General features: G+C 45.4%; 1 protein-coding gene and 1 non-coding gene across 2 annotated transcripts; one reads left to right on the top strand and one right to left on the bottom strand.

Moving 5' to 3' along the window:
* Positions 1–721: 721 nt before the first annotated feature.
* Positions 722–17,697, top strand: DHX37 (DEAH-box helicase 37; the record flags this gene model as incomplete). The annotated part of the gene is made up of 26 exons (XM_019473277.1): positions 722–895; positions 2,011–2,123; positions 2,933–3,260; positions 3,981–4,129; positions 4,935–5,027; positions 5,512–5,608; positions 5,994–6,107; positions 6,847–6,948; positions 7,456–7,570; positions 7,912–8,007; positions 8,628–8,704; positions 9,452–9,590; positions 9,851–9,927; positions 10,517–10,749; positions 11,146–11,257; positions 11,840–11,946; positions 12,338–12,526; positions 12,647–12,771; positions 13,059–13,175; positions 13,300–13,472; positions 13,874–13,988; positions 14,427–14,564; positions 14,905–14,999; positions 15,448–15,521; positions 16,539–16,636; positions 17,297–17,697. Coding segments are annotated over 26 exons (3,333 nt in total), but the record flags the coding sequence as incomplete, so codon positions are not given.
* A 1,511-nt stretch (positions 17,698–19,208) lies between these two features.
* On the bottom strand, positions 19,209–19,280 carry TRNAA-UGC. Its single transcript has one exon. It is a non-coding gene; the product is annotated as a tRNA-Ala (tRNA).
* Positions 19,281–19,379: the final 99 nt, after the last annotated feature.

The following is a 19,379-nucleotide window of genomic DNA, read 5'->3' as shown; positions in this document are numbered from 1 at the left end:
CTGGGAGGTGCGGCGGGCCCCGGCCCGGTTCTCCTCTCCCTGGGCGTTATGTTCGTTATGGCGAACTTGGGTGGTTAACGTTGCTAAAGTGACCGTAGGGTTGCTGCGATTAGAGTTGTTGTCGTGTCTTCGCTCTGTTCCTCTTGTACTTTCATTGGAAGCGTTGAAATTGCTATTTAAAAGTATCTTGCCGGCTTTGCGTTAATAGCTCCGTTAAAGCAATTGCTGCAGTTAAGCAATGCTTTATTAAAGCAATTATTAAAAAGATGTTTAACATTTGCATTCTCAAATGTTACTTTTAAAAAAAGACGTTTATTATACTATTTTTATTATTCAAACTTTAGAGAAATGGATTTTTAGTATTAAAAACTACTTTAGTCTGGGAGAGGCAGGAGGCTGCGGGGTCCCCCCCGAGGCAGGCTGTGTCCTGGCCTGCTCCGCTGCCCCCCGACCCTGGGGGAATTAAATTAAAAAAAAGCAAAAATTTCATGGCTTTTTTACATAAGTCAGGGAAGGTTGCCCTCGCGGCTATAATAAGCACAGGGATATCGAGTGCCCGGGTTCATGGTCTTTTGCTCTTGCTGATGATGTGGGATTTTTTTTTGGCGGGGGGGTTGTGTTTGTCTAAAACGGCTAAATCTAGTATGGTTTGCGATAAGGCTGTTAAGCCGTGTGCTGAAAATAATCCGCCTGGCACAGGTGAATAATCAAACAAACTCTTTCAGATGAAGCAACGCTGAAGGGAATTGGTGGAAGTAATGCCCTGGTCCTGCCAGCAAAAAAAGCAAAGAAGAAAAAAGTAGCCCGTGTTGTGCAACAACAGAAGAAACCCCTAAGCAAGAAACAGAAGAAAAACCTGCAGAAAGTTTTAGAGCAGAAGGAGAAGAAAAAACAGGTACGTTGCTGCTTGCTGGTAACTCCAGCTTTGTGACTTCTGTTAAAATGATAAAGCTAGCTTAGTATCAGCATGTGGAACAGGTTGATGTGAGCAAGTGTCTGCAGAGGTTTCCCTTGCGCTGTGACTCTGGCAGTCCCCGATACGTGACGGGATTGCATTGCTGGTGTGAAAAACCAGAGGTGGGGCGACGGCTCTGCAGCGCCAGCGAGCGCTGTCGGGCTGTGAACTGTCCGGGGCGTCTCAAGGACGTGCAGATGCTGAAGTTTAAGAGTTTGTGTTGCGACAGCGTTAGCCATCCCTTTGCTGGGTGTTTTGGCAAAAGCATGCCACCACCCACGCACTCTTGAGTGTAAGTCTAGCGGGGAAAAGCATTCCCTGCCCTCAATGGATCAGGCGTTGCAGGAACGCCTCGTTTCTGCGTCCTGGTTCCCGTTCTGTCTTTGACCCTGACCGAATAGGTGCATGTTGTGAAGTACATCCCTGGCAGAGTAAATGACATTATATTTTAAAAGCATTCTCACAGATTGTATCAGAAGCTTCGTCCTGCTGCAAAATGCCAAGCTCGATGCACCCCTAACTCTGCTGCTGCCGGTGCTTCTGAAATACTTATTTCCAGCTCTTGCATATTTTCTGTATGCAAATACAGCTTTTCTGGCTTTGTAAAAGCTTTCCAGGCCAAAATTCATGTTCGTTTTAGTGTCTGAATAATGGTTTTGACAAACGAACTCTGTTTTTGGAGGTAGTTTAAAACTGCTGCTGTCTGACCTGCCAGCGCTGTGTCCCACGTCAGGGAGTTGAAGGGAGGCTTCCATTGCTCCAGTCCTCACTCCAGCATTTTAGTTCAAATCCATTTTCTTCACTGTTGTTTGAAGGGTGCAGCTGAGCTTTTCATTGCAGCGATGAAGGGTCAAGTCCACACTTCTTCTATTTTTGCTCTAGCGCAGGGCTGAAATCCTCATTGGGGAGGACTGACCGTGTGGCAGCAGGAACGTCTTTACAACTTCACAGCGAGACTTGCCAGAGCACGCCCTTTAAAACCCAAGTGCAAATCTTGAAATGAAATTATTTCCTGGTGAAAATAAGCACTGATTTTGGTTGTTTTTCCCAAATAGCGAGCTGAGTTGCTGAGCAAGCTGAATGAGGTCCAAGCTTCTGAGGCAGAAATGAAACTTCTGTACACTACTTCCAAACTGGGTATTGGGGAGCGCATGTATCAGACTAAAAGGTAAAGCGTTCTTTGGAAAGAACCGTTCTGGTTTATCGCGGTGGTTGAAAACTTGGCAACCTTCGTAGCTTTTTTGTGCTTGATTTTTTTTTTTTTTTTCCTTCTTACTGTGTACAGGTTCTTCAGAATGGATTATTTTAAATAATTTTCTGTTTTTATCTGATAATATGGTAGTTATTTTCTTGTTTAACTGACATCCTCTTGAGAGGATGTTAGTGAAAATAACTTGGTCATCCCTGTTGTAAGGGATGAGGTGGGTGACGATTATATCTGCATACTCTTATAAATTATGCTAAACTACATAATTGGTGGATAAACATTTACTTTTTTGTTGTATTGGAAAACATCGACTGATGCAGTCCTTAGTTACTGGATTTATCAAGAGCTGCATTTAGCAGAAGCTGAAATAAATTAAACTACAAAGATGTCTTCTAAAGAAATGAATAAATATCAGAGTAGAGCGTGCTTAGATATGAATCCAGCAATAGGGTCAGCCGAGGCTTTACCTGGCAGAGTTGTGAAAGCCTCCAGGAATGGAGATCCTTGGAGAACTGGGTCAACCTCCCTGGGTAACCTCTTCTGGCGCTGCACTACACCCAAGGTGTAGAAGTTTTCCCTATTTGAGTAAAACCTGGGTTCAGGCTCAGGCAGTGGCTTTTGATGACGTGACTTTTCTGGTTTTATGAATTAGAATTCTATAGAATTCTATGATTCTATGACTTTTCTGGTTTGTGTGGAAGACGTGTCTGGCTTGAGGTCCTGGAGAACATTGGCCGAAACGTAGTTCACATGTTGATGTTTTGTTCTAGGATGATACAGGAGCCAGGGACTGCTGTACCTGAAAAGATCAGGAGCATCAGCGGTGCAAACAAGAGAAGACACAGCTCGAATTCAGAATCGGAACCTGAGGAAGAACCCAGTAGCTCTGAGGAGGAGAAGGAAGAGCAGAAACAAGAAATTGAAAAGTCTTCAGCCAGTGACTTGAACTCCGCTGAAAAGCCAGAGGAAGGCGTGAAGGCGGCAGTGGCTGACCAGCAGCCGGCTGGTCCTAGCGCGCCGGTTTGCCAGACAGCCTCCAACAAACCGTCTTGCAAGCCTGCGGTTTTCATTCCAGTGGACAGGTCTCCTGAGATTCAGGTGAGGCTCTGTGAACAGCAGAGTGCTTATTAAGGGTTGGAGATGATGGTGTCTTCCATCAGATTAGGTCACTGCAGACACTGTAGCATTATCTTGTGTCTCTAGCTAATACTGCGTGCAGCAGTGTGCTCTTGGGGTCCTTGGTCTGGCAAGTTGTACGTGTACCTTTCTGAGCTTTAAGCCTGTCTAATCTAGCAGAAGGAAAACTAGTTTTGTTTTAGGATGTAAGCATTTGTCTCTAGTTTTAAATACAGACTATTAGCAGTCCTTTATCGTTCTTCGTTGGAAAATCTTGTGAAGTCACTTGTAGCTCTCCATTATGCTGTATCTTAGGCAGGGTAGTTTCATGCCATTTGCTGTAGGTCGGGCGTTCTGTAGAAATGGGAAAAGCTCTGCGTGCGTCTGAGCAGACGAGACAGAGTTGTGAAATGAGTTTTTGCTTGAAGTGCTATATTAATAAACTCGAGGGACTCTGAAGTTTCACAAATGAAAGTGCAGGGCTTGCCAGCTGCTTTCTGGGAAGCTGTTCTGATGACTAGTTCTTGGACGTGCTGGTGTGACATTAGCTGGTTTAGAGCCTTTCAAGCCACAAAGCTTGCAGAATTCCTTTTTGTGGGTTTTAGAATCTGAGGAAGGTAATGGTTTTCAATCCTGGGGAAAACAAAAAGGGAGCGAGAGACAAAACAGTGCAACTAAAATACGTGTTTTTATATTATTTAGGAAGCAAGACTAAAGCTTCCAATCCTTGCCGAAGAGCAAGTAATCATGGAAGCCATTAGTGAGAATCCCATTGTCATCATATGTGGAGAGACGGGAAGCGGTAAAACCACACAAGTACCTCAGTTTCTTTATGAAGCTGGCTATGCCAGGTATGAGTCTTCTTTTATTTGCAGCATGTATAATTAGAAGAACTCATGCTGAGCTCAGTCACTTCTGATTTTGTTTTGCTTCTTCTGATACGGCTGAACTGAGCCTGGTCTTCTCTGTGCAGTGGTAGTGCCCATGTTGAACGGGCTTTGAAAAAATCTGAAGGGAATAAGGCTGACGTGCAAAAGTCTTTCCACATAAGCAATCTTTTGAAACCTCTAAGGTAAAAGTTTTCTCCAAAGTCACCGGCTTGTTTTTCACAGAGGGGCTTTATTGCCTGCCCATCTCGCATAGTTTAACCTCTGTAAGCAGAGGTTTGTTTCTGCCTTTGCAAGAAAATGTGCATATTTCTTAAGAACATCTTTGAAAATAGCTGTGGCTTGTCTGGCGCTGTTGGTAACATTTATAAGCTTGGGCACCTCATAAGATGCTTCTTGCGAGCTGCATCAAGGTGCATCCAGCTTCTGTGCTGCTGCTGCCCCAGCCTGAGTTTCTTCTGAAATGGACCCTGTTGCGGGAGGCGTGTCCAGGGGGACTGGAGTTCAGTGAGCTGGAATTGCGGAGACAAGGTTTGGAGAAAAAAATTCCTGCGATACATGCATCTTCAGATCAATACCCGTGCAGTAGAAGGGTAATCTCAAAGCTTCCTTTCTGTCTTTTTCTTCTAACTATAACTAAAAGTGATACTGGGTGAGTGATGCTGCTTAATGGGGAACCATTGTGCAGAAATCCTGTTGTTGTCAAGTCTTTCTCTCTTTAAAACAAGCAGCCAAACAACCCCTCCTTCTCTTTCCTTCACCCTTTTAGTTCAAACGGTACTATTGGGATCACCGAGCCTCGGCGTGTGGCTGCAGTGTCCATGTCCCAGCGGGTCGCTAAGGAAATGAACTTGTCACACAGGTGAGGAGAAAAAAAGCTGAGACCTTGCTAGGAAGATAACGCTGAGATGCTCTGTGTATGCGATAGACTGAAATCGAGACTTGCACGTTGCTTGTTCAGTCTTTGGCGAAGAACTGTGGGAAAGTTACTTATAAACTCCTCTGTGGGTTGTCTATAAAAAAAAAATGCAGATTTGTTGCTGCTAATGGTTGTAAGTTACTTTTTAGAGAGAGCTTTGTGGAGATGGTGGGTGGGAAGTGGTCCTAGTTTGTCTCCATATGACAAAGCGTCCCATAACAGTGAAATAATTCAAAGTGACATTGCTGTATATCCCAGCTTCTAGCATTTTGTGTGTGCTAGGCTCTGGGGAGCCGATGGTGTGCTTTTTGTCTTGTCTTGACATCAAGTCTTCATTTAGTTAGGCTGAAGGCTGCCTCCTGGTCTGAACGTGAAATTTTTGTTTCTCCCAATGCTTTTTCTTGTGGCTGTCCTGGTATTTCCTCAGAGTGGTTTCATATCAAATCCGATATGAAGGCAATGTTACAGATGAAACACAAATCAAATTCATGACGGATGGTGTGCTGCTGAAAGAAATTCAGAAGGTAGGTTGCTGTCCTCAGTGTTATAAAAAGGAAAGTATTTCATATAGCTAGGAAGAGAGGCCAGTTGCTTTGCGTGGATTTGTTGCCAACCTTTCAAAGCAAAATCCCTTACAACACTGGAGACATATTTCGTCTCAACCCTTTACATTCCTGCCCAAGTCCCTAAACGTTAGGTTGTCTTGCTGTGTAAAATGAGAGTGAGGAAGAGAGTCTCGGGAGCTAGGCTGCTTCATGTAAGGTAAATGCGTTAAACTCTGCTCAGATATGTGGGAGAGACTACAGCCATGAGGATGGCAGGGTCAGTGTTTGTGTAGCCGTAGGTAGTCTTGACTTAAAGATGGCCTTGGGTGAGGTTTCACGTGGTGAAATCGATCTCTCTTCTCAGGACTTTCTGCTTTCCAAGTACAAAGTCATTATTATTGATGAAGCCCACGAAAGGAGTATGTACACAGATATCTTGATAGGCCTCTTGTCTCGCATCGTACCTCTTCGTGAAAAGGTAAGAGAAGCGGTATTTCTGTACTAGCTGCAGGTGTGCTGGGGAGGGGGATGTTAGACATGAAGAGGCTCTGTGTGAGGAGGGACTCTCTGATGTGGAAGTCGATGGAAATCTGACGGAAACCATGGAATAACGCTCAGATAATGTGTTTATCTTTCTGTATGATCGAAGAAGCACAGAGCCTTAAAAAAGGGGGTAAAATAGTACATATCGGTACCAACAGATAATTTTTCAGTCAATATCCAACTAATTTTAGACTTCCAGTGCCACGAGACACATGTAAATAATTAAAATTAGCAGATGCTAAGAAAGCAAGGTGCTTACTGTTGCACTGCAATAAGCCGCCAACAGCAGTGCTTAGGAGGAGACGTTTTGGGGCTGACATCCCGAAGTGTTTGGTCTTGACTGGTGCTGGGGGCTGGTGGGCTGCAGGGCAGTGCTTGGCATCTGTTTCCGTTTTAATTACGGATGTCAGAGAGCTGGAGAGAGAATGCAGTGGTTTAGAGGCAGGTCACTGCCGGCATCGGGATCGCCAGCGTGGATTTCTGTGTATTTTAAGACGCGTTGCGTTTGAAGCGGTGTGTATCTTCTGTCACTTGACACGGTGCTTCTGTTGTCTTAGATTTTGAGAGCTTTGGTGCAGAGACTTGTATCCAGTCCTGCTAATAGCTCCGGGTTTGTGTGTAGCTTAACTGCCATATGCTTTTAGGCACAGAATAACATGTTTGTGTCCCTGCAGAAAGGGCTGCCGCTGAAGCTGATCGTCATGTCGGCCACCCTTCGCGTTGAAGATTTCACCGATAACAATAGGCTGTTTTCTGTTACGCCTCCTGTTATTCAGGTATCGTTCTCCTCACTGGGATCTGCATCAGATGTAACGGCTAAAATACAGGGAGGGCTTCCTTTATAAAATGAATTAAAAAATAGGGGCACTCTAATCTTCCCAGTTGGTGCTGAAATCTTTCAGATATCAATTTTAAAATAGTTATTTTGTTTAGACTGTTTTTTCTTTTAGGACTTGGTATTTTTCTTTCCGCTTTTATCAGGAAACTGCCCTGGCAGAATCTGATTATTTTGAAAGATGGGAAGTTACAGTTTGGGAGAAGTAGAAAGCCTCAATCCGAGCTGATGATCTGAAAGAGAGAAAAGTTTTGGTTTCTAGCTTGGTTTTGTGGTGTTCAGGATAGACAACACTGATAACTTCTGTGGGTCCAGTGTTTCGTAGGTTACCAAAAACAAGAGCTGAACAGAAATACAGGGTGAGCTTTTCTAGTCCTCCCGTGAAAGCTGCAATGATTGTGCTGGAGTTACGACAGCAAACAAACCCTGTTTTGTATTTCCTCTCCAGGTAGATGCAAGGCAATTCCCTGTAACCGTTCATTTTAACAAGAAAACCCCCCTGGATGACTACAGTGGGGAGTGCTTCAGGAAGGTCTGCAAAATCCATCGAATGTTGCCCTTGGGTAAGGTCACTGCCAAGAACCTCTCAAATTCTTTTACACTTAACATGTCTAAAGTTTTCTGGGTTGTTTTGTTGTTTTTATTTTGTAAGTTAAACATGGGACCGCAGTGATGTATTGTGTGCTTTTCCTTAGAAGGTTTTTCTTGTGAAAATTACCCTTCAGTTAAATTGTAGCATTAGCATGCTTCTTCAGGGAGTAGTAGAAGACAGATGCAGTCAAACACCCTGTTCCTCCGTGTTACTTCACAGTATATTCAACCTGTCTTTTATCAAGAATGACATCTGAAGCTTTCCAAGGTGAAATACCTATGCTGAGGTTGAGAGTGATATCTTCTCTTGCAGGTGGGATTTTGGTGTTTTTAACAGGCCAGGCAGAAGTTCACTCTCTCTGTAGGCGGCTAAGGAAAGCCTTTCCGTTCCAAAAAACCAATACTGCAGGTAATGCTATGGAATAAAGGACTGCTAAACTTTGAATTTATCCCACTGAGAAGTGAGCTTGCTTTGCACCTAAAAATAAGAGCTTTTATTTAAAAAAAACAAAAAACAAGGGTTGGGGAAAGGGCTCATTGTGGATGATTTTGATGACTGATTGTTAAGTTTGTGCTGTTTGTGAGTTTGGGGAAAAGGTTTATGTGCATGATGCCTTCCAGTTCCCCAGAATCCACTGCATTTCTTCACTTACTCTGTTGGTTGTGAATTAAAGTGGAAATGCTGCTGCTCGTTGGAGACTGTTTATTTTCAGGATCGTGGAATTTCCCAAGATGACTTTAGAAAGTCAAATTCTAATAGAGCTCAGCTAATCGTCTCCTAAACCTCAAGGCATACAGTTGCTGTGTGTGCTGCTGTCGATCCTCTGTATGGTTCCTAAATGGAATTGTAACGTTACACTTGTGTGTCATCCCTGTCCCCTCTGCCTTCAACGTGACTATTTGCTTCTTTCGTACTGTGACACTTTTTGAATCCCCAAAAAGATGGGAGTTGGACCAGACTCTCCCCACTACCTTTTCCGAGAGGAAAGCGTGCTCTGCTAACAGTAATTCCACTGGCTGTTTTTGTAGGAGGAGATGATGACAAAGAAGAATCAGTGGAAGAAATCAGAAAATTTAGGAAATCGAGGAAGCGGAAGAAAGTTATGGTAATGTGTGATGGCTAGAATTCCTCCAAGAGACAGGAAGGAGCAGGTACCTCCCTGCAAAACAGCACTCCTGTGTAGCTGTGTTTCTCACCCGGCTGTTTTAGATTTGCATGAAGCTTTGTAGCCTACGTATGTCCACTTCAGGAAATCCAGTAATACTACCTACACTGGTAACTGCTGCATTATGAACAGCAGAGTGCTAAAATGTGTCCCTGGATATTATGGGCAGGAGATTGATTTTGGCCGAGTACTGACCATTAAAACTTTAATGGAAGGAGTTCCAGACTCGCTGGCTCCGGGGCTGCTCCTCATCTCACCGTTTGTTACCCCAAGTGGGACAGATGCATCTGTGACAAAAGGGTAGCATTTCGCTTCCGCCCAAATCCTACATGCGCTTTGTTAGCAGGAGATCTTGATGTTATTTATATGCTGTCTGCTGACATTGGATCCTGGTAGCTGAAGGGGCCTGAATTAAAGAAATTTTACCTTTTACCGCTATCCTCCAAGTGAAGAAGCTTGGCTTGTCACAAAATAATGTTTAAAATACTTAGGTTATCCCCCCCGACTCTCACAGTTACCAAATGCTGAACCTCAGCCTTGAAATACAACTGAAATCTCTCAATCCATCTGTCACCTTCAGGTCAACAAATGTTTGGAGTAAGTGCTCAACTTTGCTTTCAAAGCAATAAAAAGTGCTGTTTGGGTCCTCCCTTAATGCTCTGTGGTTGTCTTTCCTGTTTTTCTCAGGCACTCCCCAAAATTGATCTGGACAATTACTCTGTTGTGCCAGTGGATGAAGGAGATGAAGACGGAGATGCTGAAACTGATGATGATATTGCAGGGTCTGATATCGACCTTGATTTAGGAGATGGAGACTCAGAAGAAGGTTTGGCACTTAGGAAATAAAAATTCCGTATCTCCTGTCACCTGTGAAGCGTGTGACATAAGCTAGTTGTCCTTTGCTAAACTGGTGTGGTAGCGCATCAGACCTGCGTCATGGAAAAGCTATTAAGATTTTCTGGCTTCAGCTTTGTACCAAATACTTTGCTGGTTTTAAATGAAGTGGTGTTTCTGAAGACATTGTTGGGGCTAAGCCTGGAAGTTGCCTTACCGTGTATTTAAGAATATTGTTTTGTTTCTTCACAGATGAGAAATCTGATTCGTCCCTTCCACTCTATGTGCTCCCGCTCTATTCTTTACTAGCACCAGAGAAACAAGCAAAGGTAAAGGATTTATTGTCACAATGAGTAAATAATCCTTACAGATACGTGTCATCGTTGTCTAAAGTCACATGTGCTTTGTGAGTTAAAATTTCCATCTTGAACTATCCATCAGTGGGCAGGTTTGAATGGCCCAATGGGCAAGTTGGGATGGGATCGGAGCAGGCCTTGCTTGGGCTGGGATCTCCCTAATGTGCCAGTTCAGCAAGTTGGGAGAGGTGAAAAGCGACAGTCCTGCAGCGTGTCAAATTTAGTCATGGCCACGAGGCACGTCAGGATCCCACTGCCAAGAAGCAGTTGTTACAAATTCTTGCGTCCCTCTTGGGCTTCGGAGGTGGCAGCGGTATGTCTAGATACGACTCGACACTGGTGTCTGCTCCGCCTGGAGCCCCTGTGGATGTTTCTGAGGGATTAACTGAGCTGGATAGAGAGCTCCAGAGCTGGAGTCAAAGAGTTAAGTCTTTGGTCTCACTCTTGGGTTTCACCTGCAATGCCATATGCGTTGTCATCCCTTTGCAACCCATCCAAGTTGACTGCCTGTCTTTTTTCTGTTGTTGGCAATGCATTTCACGTGCCCATCTGTTTCTTGTAGGTATTCAGGGCTCCTCCTCCTGGCACGAGACTGTGTGTTGTAGCCACCAATGTGGCTGAAACATCGCTTACCATCCCGGGCATCAAATACGTGGTTGACTGTGGAAAGGTCAAGAAACGTTTCTACGACAAAATTACCGGGGTTTCATCTTTCAGAGTCACCTGGATATCTCAAGCTTCAGCTAACCAGCGGGCAGGTCGGGCTGGCCGGACGGAACCAGGGCACTGTTACAGGTTAGCTACCTGCCGTGGAGAGGGCTAGGAGAAACAAAAAGCCCAACGAGTGTCAGTGTGAATTTGACAGCTTCCCTCATCTGCCCTTCATTAAAATAGGAGAGGTGAAGCCAAACGTGAACTGTCACTGGTGATGTTGGTTTGACAGTTTGGCTTCTCGGGGGTCTTTCTCTTGCTGAAAACCCTTATTTTGGTGGCTCGATTAGCAGGGATTCCACTCCAAGTCAAGTCAACGTTTTGTGAATAAGGCGGTATGCCCCAACCATGTAAATAATTACATGGTTATGTAAATAATACCCACAACTGCCTTTTTTTAAATCCTGTGCCAATTTTTCATGCATATCTTTTGAGTTAAGATTTCTTTTAAGTCTCTAAGCAGCACTTCTGGTCCACTAGGTTATACTCTTCAGCAGTCTTCATGGACTTTGAGAAATTTTCTGCTCCAGAAATAACAAAGCGACCGGTAGAAGACTTGATTCTGCAAATGAAGGCATTAAATATAGAAAAGGTGAGGTGTAAATCGGCTTTGTACTACAACGCTCATTAAAGTGGTTGCCCCTAGGAGCCAGAAACAAACACAAACGTCTTTTATCGTCATTGCTGTGCCTTGTGTTAGAAATCAGGATCCTGGGACTTGGTTTTGGTTCTGCAAATTGCAGAAGCTGCTATGAATTCCACCAGGCCTTAACAGACATGTTTGTTCAGGTAATAAGAGCTTTCTTATATTCTTAGTAGTGAAAAAAACCCTGCCCAGACAGGGGTTGTGTTTTGGAGATACCTGAGCACTTGCAGAAAGCACAATACTAAGAGTTAGAGCTTAAAGCAGCCTGCTCTAGGCGGTGGCTGGAGTCAGTGGCAGCTAAGGGTGACGCTGGTAATACTGTTTCCTAATGTTTTTGTTCTAAGCGTTTCCTCCCATTATATGTCCTTTCCTCTCGCTCCTGGCAAACATCCTAAATGTTTTTCTTTGGTATATGTAACCAGAGGGGAGGATTTCACTCCGTTCCAGGACTTCTTACTGCGTTCAGACTCTGTTTTTAAGTGGGAGCCGTGTCGATGTACTGAGAGGCATTTTCTCTTGGTGCCGTAGGTAATCAACTTCCCGTTCCCAACACCACCTCCAACAGAAGCACTTGCAGCAGCTGAGGAGTTGCTGATAGCCCTGGGTGCCTTGAAGGAACCCCCTATGACGGGAAGGTAATGTCTGTGGTCCCCCACAAATTTCCTCTCGGCAGCAGTTATTGAGGCAGTGGACGCTGCTGTCCTCCCGTCTGCTTTTCCATCTCAGCCCTCGCATCTGAGGGTGTGCTTTTGTACAGAGACTGGCATCATTTTAGCAGTCTCTGCTTCACCTGTGTTTGTTTTACTGGCCCTGTGTTTGGGCAGGGAAAGGCTGTGCTAGGAGTGTGCCATGCAGGGCAGGTGGGAACCGCATGAGGAAGAGGAATCTTTCCCCCAGCCTTTGGGACCAGCACATAAGGAAATCTGAGAAAACACACCAAATTAATTGGGCTGCCAAAACCAGAAACACAAACTTGTTCTAATGCAGAAGTTACTTCATTACATGACTCTTCTCTTCCTCCCCCAGGCTGAAGCAGCAGCTGGCAGCAAAGCTGAGTTGCCCTATTAGTCCCCTGGGCAGAATAATGGCCACTTTTCCCGTAGCCCCCCGCTATGCAAAGATGTTGGCATTAAGCAGGCAGCACGACTGCCTGCCATACACCATTACCATAGTGTCTGCCATGACCGTCCGGGAGCTTTTTGAAGAGTTTGACAGGTGAGTGAGTGAGCCTGACATCCTATTTACAGGATGCATCACCTCGTCACAGCTGATGCCTCTCTTACATTGAGGCCCCTCTGCACAATACTCATTTATGCTGTTTTATGTTTCTTTTAGGCCAGCAGTAAGTGAGGAAGAGACGGCGAAACTGAGGGGAAAGAAAGCAAGGCTTTTACAGATGCAAAGGATCTGGGCTGGGCAGGGGCCGATGCAAAAGCTAGGAGACCTCATGGTGATGTTAGGTATTGCAGACAGTGATTTCCCTGTACTGTTAACTTCCATTCTGTTCTCCTCCCCGTCACCCTGAGCTCTCACCTTTATACAACCAAAGGCATCCTTGTGCTGTTGGACTAAGTCCCGCAGTGTATTTTCTGGGCTGTTCTCGGGGCAGCCTGCCAGTGTCCCAGGCTAACGATGAGCGGGAGCTGTGACATGCATGTGTCGACCATGACAGTACTGTCCCACAGTTGGCTTAATTAGGAGAACTGATCAGCCAAGTCGTTTTCTCCACCTGACTGTTCACTTCCAGGAGCAGTGGGGGCCTGTGAATATGCCGGGTGTACCCGTAAATTCTGTGAAGAAAATGGGCTCCGATACAAAGCCATGCTGGAAATCAGGCGCTTGAGGGGGCAGCTGACAACAGCAGGTGAGAGGGTTTTGAGAGGAATTGCCATGTTTATTCTCTTTTGGGGGGGTGACAAGTCAACTGGACTGTTTGTTGCAACCTTTTTTTTTCTACTGAATCTTAATTCACCTTTTTTTCCCTGCAGTGAACTCAGTCTGCACTGATGCTGGCCTCTATGTTGATCCAAAGATGAAGCCCCCAACAGAAACTCAAGCAACTTACTTGAGACAGATAGTGCTGGCAGGGCTGGGGGATCACGTTGCCCGAAGGGTTCAGGCAGAAGAGCTTCTGGATGACAAGTGGAAAAATGCCTACAAGGTAAGTAAACGGCTTGATTTGACCAAACTCCTCTTCCCTGTGTGGCAGGAAGACACTCCTGTGCAAAGCCTGGGCTTCTGGCTGGATACAGCGTTGGGGCTGCGTGTGCTGGCTTTTTACAGCTTCTCTCCATAGAATTTAAGTTTCCAGTGTTGCAATTTCCCAATCCTCATGTAGGAATTGTTTTAAGAGAGCTAAGAAGTAGCATTAGTCTATCTTGCAAAGTGCTTGATGTCTCCAGAGAAGGTGAAGCAGAAAGTTACGGGGTTATTAAAAACCTCCGTCACTTAAGGAAACCATATAAATGTACATCTGAGAGAGACTGCAATTAGGTGCAATCAAGAAATTGGATTGCCAGTAACTCGTCTTACTCTGCTTCCATCCTCTGTGCTTTCTTAAAGACTGCTCTTCTGGACGACCCAGTGTTCATCCATCCAAGCTCAGTCCTCTTCAAACAACTCCCAGAGTTTGTGGTGTATCAAGAAATTGTTGAGACCACAAAACTGTATATGAAAGGTGAGACTGCTGCGGTCCCTACTTGTTCTGCAGGTATGGTGGGGAATTCAGAAATGCCTTAGCAGAATGTTTCCCTTGCTGCGGTGAGCGAGTGCTCTCCTTACAGAGTGGTTGTGCCTCGTGAGGTTTGGATCCTTATACTTTCTAGATCTGGACCACAGGGAAAAATTGGCCTGGTTTAGTCTTCCTCTAGCAGAATGGGCTGGAGCAAAGCTCAGCTTCCGAAATAGCTGCTCTGCGCCAGTCCTCTCAGCAATACTTAACCTATTGCTGGTCTCCAAACAGAAGAATGTAATTCTGTACAGTTGACTTGAAAAATGAGATACAAGTAAATCTGTGGAGGTGAGATCCCGACCATGTGCTTTACTCATGGGACTGCTAGCGAGCGCAGCTCCTGGCAGCAAGCCTGCATTCCGGTGTGTGTTTTCCCTTCCTAAGGTGTGTCCGCAGTCGAACCCGAGTGGATTCCTGCCCTGTTGCCGCCATACTGCCACTTCCGGAAGCCTCTGGAAAATCCTCCTCCATCTTACTGCCCCGAAACAGGCCGAATTCGATGTCACAGGCCAAGTGTCTTTTGTAAGTGTCTTGAAAAGTGTCACTCGGTAGTTTTGTCCCAAGAGCTGCTCTACAGTTACTGCAGCGCTGCTTTTAACAAGACTGTCAGCAGACCCAAAAGGTGAAGCTCGGCTTGGGCTGTTAATAGAGCTTAGCAGTGGTAGCTCCGTGGGATTCGTAGCATTTAAATATCAGCGTCTTCCCATTGGTGTGGCCATTTTATGCCTGTTAAGGAGCAAGGCTGGCTGGGTGGTGGCAGTATCCTCTCCATTTCTGTTAGCACCTGTGTTGTCACATCTTCCCTGAAAATTTACCCTCCTCTTCGAGCATTTAGGAGACTCGGTGTGATCTTCCTTTCCAGATCGAGTTAGCTGGCAGCTCCCTGCTGTGGAAGTTGATTACCCAGAAGGTATTGATCGCTACAAATACTTTGCCAGGTTCCTGCTTGAAGGAAAGGTGAGGGTGTGTCAGCTGCGTTACTTCCTTGACATTAGCAGTAAGTTTTTAGCCCAGTTTCTGGAGGAGATGAGCCTCGTGGCTTCTTTCTTTGTGTGTGTGCCCATTCCTCATAACTTGCTGGTGGCTGGAAGAGTTTGCTGCGGTTGGTGGGGTGGGGAAGAAATCTTTAAAATACAAAATGGCATGAAAATCAGCATTTGGGTGAAAGACACTCCCAAATTTAAGTCCTGTTTTTGCAAGGGAGAAAAGCTATAGCTCATGTCTTTGTCCATTCTGAGACACAAGTCATCTAGCAAGCCGGTCAGGACGAGACATGGCTGGGAGAGAGATGGTAATAGAGGATATGGGATGGAAATCTATAGCAGTCCAAGTTCATTGATGATTGTCTCCACAGAACGATTAATTTACCTCATTCATTATATACTTGTTATAACAAATCTTCCAGGTCATTGAGAAGCTGAGTTCTTACAGCCGGTGTCTGCTGTCCAGTCCTCTCATAATGCTGAAGACATGGTCCAAGTAAGTTGTTAAACTTCAGTTTGTCGTCTCCACCGAACACTTTTAACTTCCTTTAAAAAAATGTAAAAAAAAAATTTCGATGCGGGGAAGGGTGTTTTAGATCGTGGTAACTTCCTTTAAAAAAATGTAAAAAAAAAAAAAAATTTCGATGCAGGGAAGGGTGTTTTAGATCGTGACCTAGGCTGTAGCTGCAGGGAGAGGAAAATGAGTTTTCTTACCAAGGAAAATTGCGTCCCAAGAGAATGGGGCTATTGTGCGGGCAGTACGGAAGCACACAGCAACCCGCTGGTCACACTGACCTCTGCGGGCTGCTTCATACAGATAAATGGCTCACACATGTAAGAAAGTGTCAGGTGAGCACTATTACTTTCCTTGCTTTTCTTTGCAGTTTGGCCTATTCCACCGTCTTTATTTCTTTTCAAAAACATATTTCCAACAGACCATGTTTTTCTTGTGGTTTTGATTACATTTAAAGAGCTGTGACCCTCAAAAGGACTGTCAGCTATTGCTTCCCTTGCTATCCCCCCGATGTCCTCTCTTGTTTACCAAAATAACCTTTCTCTGAGTTTTCTGTGAGTTTTCATGGGGTTGATAGACGTGAGGATTTTGAAAGACTTTGTTAACCATCTGTGACATCAGTCACTTTTATCTGAGGGTTCCACAGTTACAAAGTGTTTCCTTTTTTAGTCAGTTCACAGTTCAGCCTGGGACCTGTGGATTCCTTTTTGCTGTACTGTGTGCTGTGCAGCTGCGTAGCAACTTCGTGCTGTCAGCAGCGAGAGCAACCTGCTACTTCTTTTAACAACAACAAAGTTGAGGGGGGAACAAACTACTTCTAGTGAACTTTCTTGAGCCAGCGCCATGTCTCTGTATCCAGAGGTCATGTATTTCTACATCTATATTTAGCCTTTTAAAAACAGTATGAATTCAGAAAGGTAAGCTGAATGCTGTAACACCTTGCTAAACTGTGCTAATGAACATTGTTTTATTGCACCATTTTATTTTGGACCGATTTAGACTTCAGCCCAGGACAGAATCCCTCCTGCAGGCTCTAGTTGCGGAAAATTGTGATAATCGCAATGCTTTACTGGCTGCATGGAAGAAAAATCCTAAATGTAAGTGTCCTGCTTGCTTAATTATTAGTCATATCAGCGCAGACTTTGTTGTACCCCAAGCACAGTTGGCATTTTGAATTATAACTTAAAAAATGGACGGGTTCACTTGATATTTTCTTAGCAGAAACAGTAATGCTCTGTGTTTGGTTCTTGTGAAGAACTGGAGTTTCCTGTACTTTAGAAAGCAACATTTCTTTGTATTTTAAGATATTTTTTTTTTCTTTAGTTCTAACCACAGTTAAAATGTTTGGTTTGGGCTTTTGAAAAACTAGACTGTGATGGTACTGTCAGTGGATACAGGAAAATTCTTTGCCAGGTAAAATGGATTTTGTTCAGTATTAGGGTACCAGACTATGGGGGTTCTTTTATGGAAGCAGCAGCAAAGATTAAAAAAAAAAAATATTAAAATTCCTCCAAACGGGATTGCGGTGATGGCTTCCACCCGTACTTCTGATACTTCTGTATCTGCATGCAGGTGTCCAAGCTTGAACACTGTCCCAGTGACGGAAAGCTGGTTCTTGCTCTCAGCAGGAGAGGTGCCTTCTTCATTCCCCAGCCTGCCTGCGAGCAGGGTGATGCCACAGGACCTTCTCTTACCAGCAAAACCACTCCAGTCCCCGATTCCCACAGCCGTCTAATCGCTCCTCTCTTTCGTTCCAGATTTGCTCGCAGCCTATTGTCAGTGGATCCCTGAAGCTATGCATGATGATCTAGCCAAGAAGTGGCCACCGGTAGCACTGTGAAGTGCCTGACTAGTTCTTGGGGGACTCCTTTTCTCCAAGGTGTTTCGGGAACTTGGATTTCCTTGGAAATCTGATGACAGAGATGGACTTGCTAACTGTTAGCGATACCTTTCTGTAAGCAAACTGGGTGTTACTCTGGTTTTCTGGGAAGCCCTCTGTGTTCTCAGAAGCCCTGCCAGCTGTTGCGCTGGTATTTTGTAATATTAATGTTTGGATAATTTTATCCATTGTATTTTACAGATTGTTTTTTTAAGTTTCTCTTTGGACTATATTAGTCGTATGGACTATAATAAATACGTATAGTTCTTTGGTTTGGACGGGAGAGGTGTTTTCTATGTGGGATGCTGCAATAAGCAGAATTTCAGACGTTTGCGGACCCTTCCTCATGCGTGACTGCAGATCCAAACGCAGACTGAACCTTTGGTCCTGGTGGTGGGTTGACCCTGGCCAGCAGCTCAGCAGCGCACAGCTGCTCGCTCACTCCCTATCCCTCCGCAGGACGGGAAGCGCAAAAGTGAGAAAACTCGTGGGTTGAGATAAAGATAGTTTAATTAGTGCAGGGAAGAAGACGAAGAAGAAGGAAAAAATCCAAATGATGCAAGGGCGATCATTCCCCACCTCCCACACGACGACCAGCTGGTATCCGAGCATGACATTGTACGGCACGGACTATCCCTTCGGCCAACTCAGGTCAGCTGTCCTGGTTGTGTCCCCTCCCAGCCTCTTGTCCACCCCTGACCTACTCACGGGGGAAGCAGAGGGTGGGAAAAGAGAAAGCCTTGATGCTGTGCAAGTACTGCTCCGTGACAGCCAAAATACCGGTGCGTTATCAACACTGTTTTAGTCACAAATCCAAAACACAGCAGCATGTGGGCTGCTATAAAGAAATTAACTCCAGCCCAGCCAGACCCAGTACAGCCCTAATATTGCTTTTCCTGCTTCTCTAGGAGTTTGCCATGAGTTCAGAGTATCCATTGATCTTGCTTGCAATAGGTTTTTTTCAGATCTCTCCTGGTACCTGGCTTGGTGCTGCAAGCACTCGGATCTCCTGGTGCCTTTGCTCTGCCACATGGTTTGCCAGTACTGTTTTGTATAGTCGGGTGCTCCTGAGCCTCCCTGGATTTCGTGGGCTGGAGCACTTTTAGGAATGCAGCAGCTTTCAGGAAACGGGGCAGGCTTTAACCACGCCATCTGCTCGTTTTGCAGCAAGCAATTTTGGTAGTCCCAGAAGAAAATGCACAGCTTGAGTTTACCTTCCCTTTCACCCAATCTTTTTCCTCCTCGGTAAACCGTGCGCTCACGCTGTGTTAATTTGCTGTTGCTCGTAACACCGCAATAGGAGAAGGCGTTGGCAGTGACCCTCCTGTCCCCGTGTTCTGGAGGAAGCTGGTGCGACCCAAGCACAGAAAAGGCTGGATGCCCGCACCTGCTGCTCCCACCGCCCCCGTGCGCTTCAGGGGCTGCAGGCCAGGAGACAAGTAAGCGTTCAAAATATCTAATCCTGATGAAACATCAGCTTTCATTTTCGAGCAAGAAGGAAAATACCCTGTTGTAGGGGTGTGCGTGTATAATGTAAATGCTGCAGAGCCATAGCCTTTCGCAGTAACCGCAGGCAGGAGGGTGCTGTGAGCTCTTGGCTGGGCTCCTCTCTCTAGCAAGAATTGCAGCAGAAGTTTGCAAACTGCTCTGTGCTTATGGGAGGGAAGGAAAAAAAGGAAAACAAATTACAAAACTGAAACCACGGCTCTTTCGGGGAACTGGGTAAGAGAAAGCAAAACAACCGGCTCGGCAGGATGCTCACCCTTCCTTTCCCCGGAGGCAAAAACACCTGGAGATGCCGGGGATTGAACCCGGGGCCTCATACATGCAAAGCATGCGCTCTACCACTGAGCTACATCCCCTCCTCGCGGGCGCCTTTTTGCACAGCGCATACAGATATGCTGCAAGCCGCGCGTCAGGCCCAGCGGGCGGCCCCGCTCCGCGCCGCCTCCCCCGCGCCT

This window comes from Aptenodytes forsteri, unplaced genomic scaffold (assembly GCF_000699145.1).
Source record: "Aptenodytes forsteri isolate BGI_AS27 unplaced genomic scaffold, ASM69914v1 Scaffold118, whole genome shotgun sequence".
NCBI classification, from domain to species: domain Eukaryota; kingdom Metazoa; phylum Chordata; class Aves; order Sphenisciformes; family Spheniscidae; genus Aptenodytes; species Aptenodytes forsteri.
The sequence above is the reverse complement of the archived record's forward strand: the minus strand, read 5'-3'. Positions and strand labels throughout refer to the sequence as shown.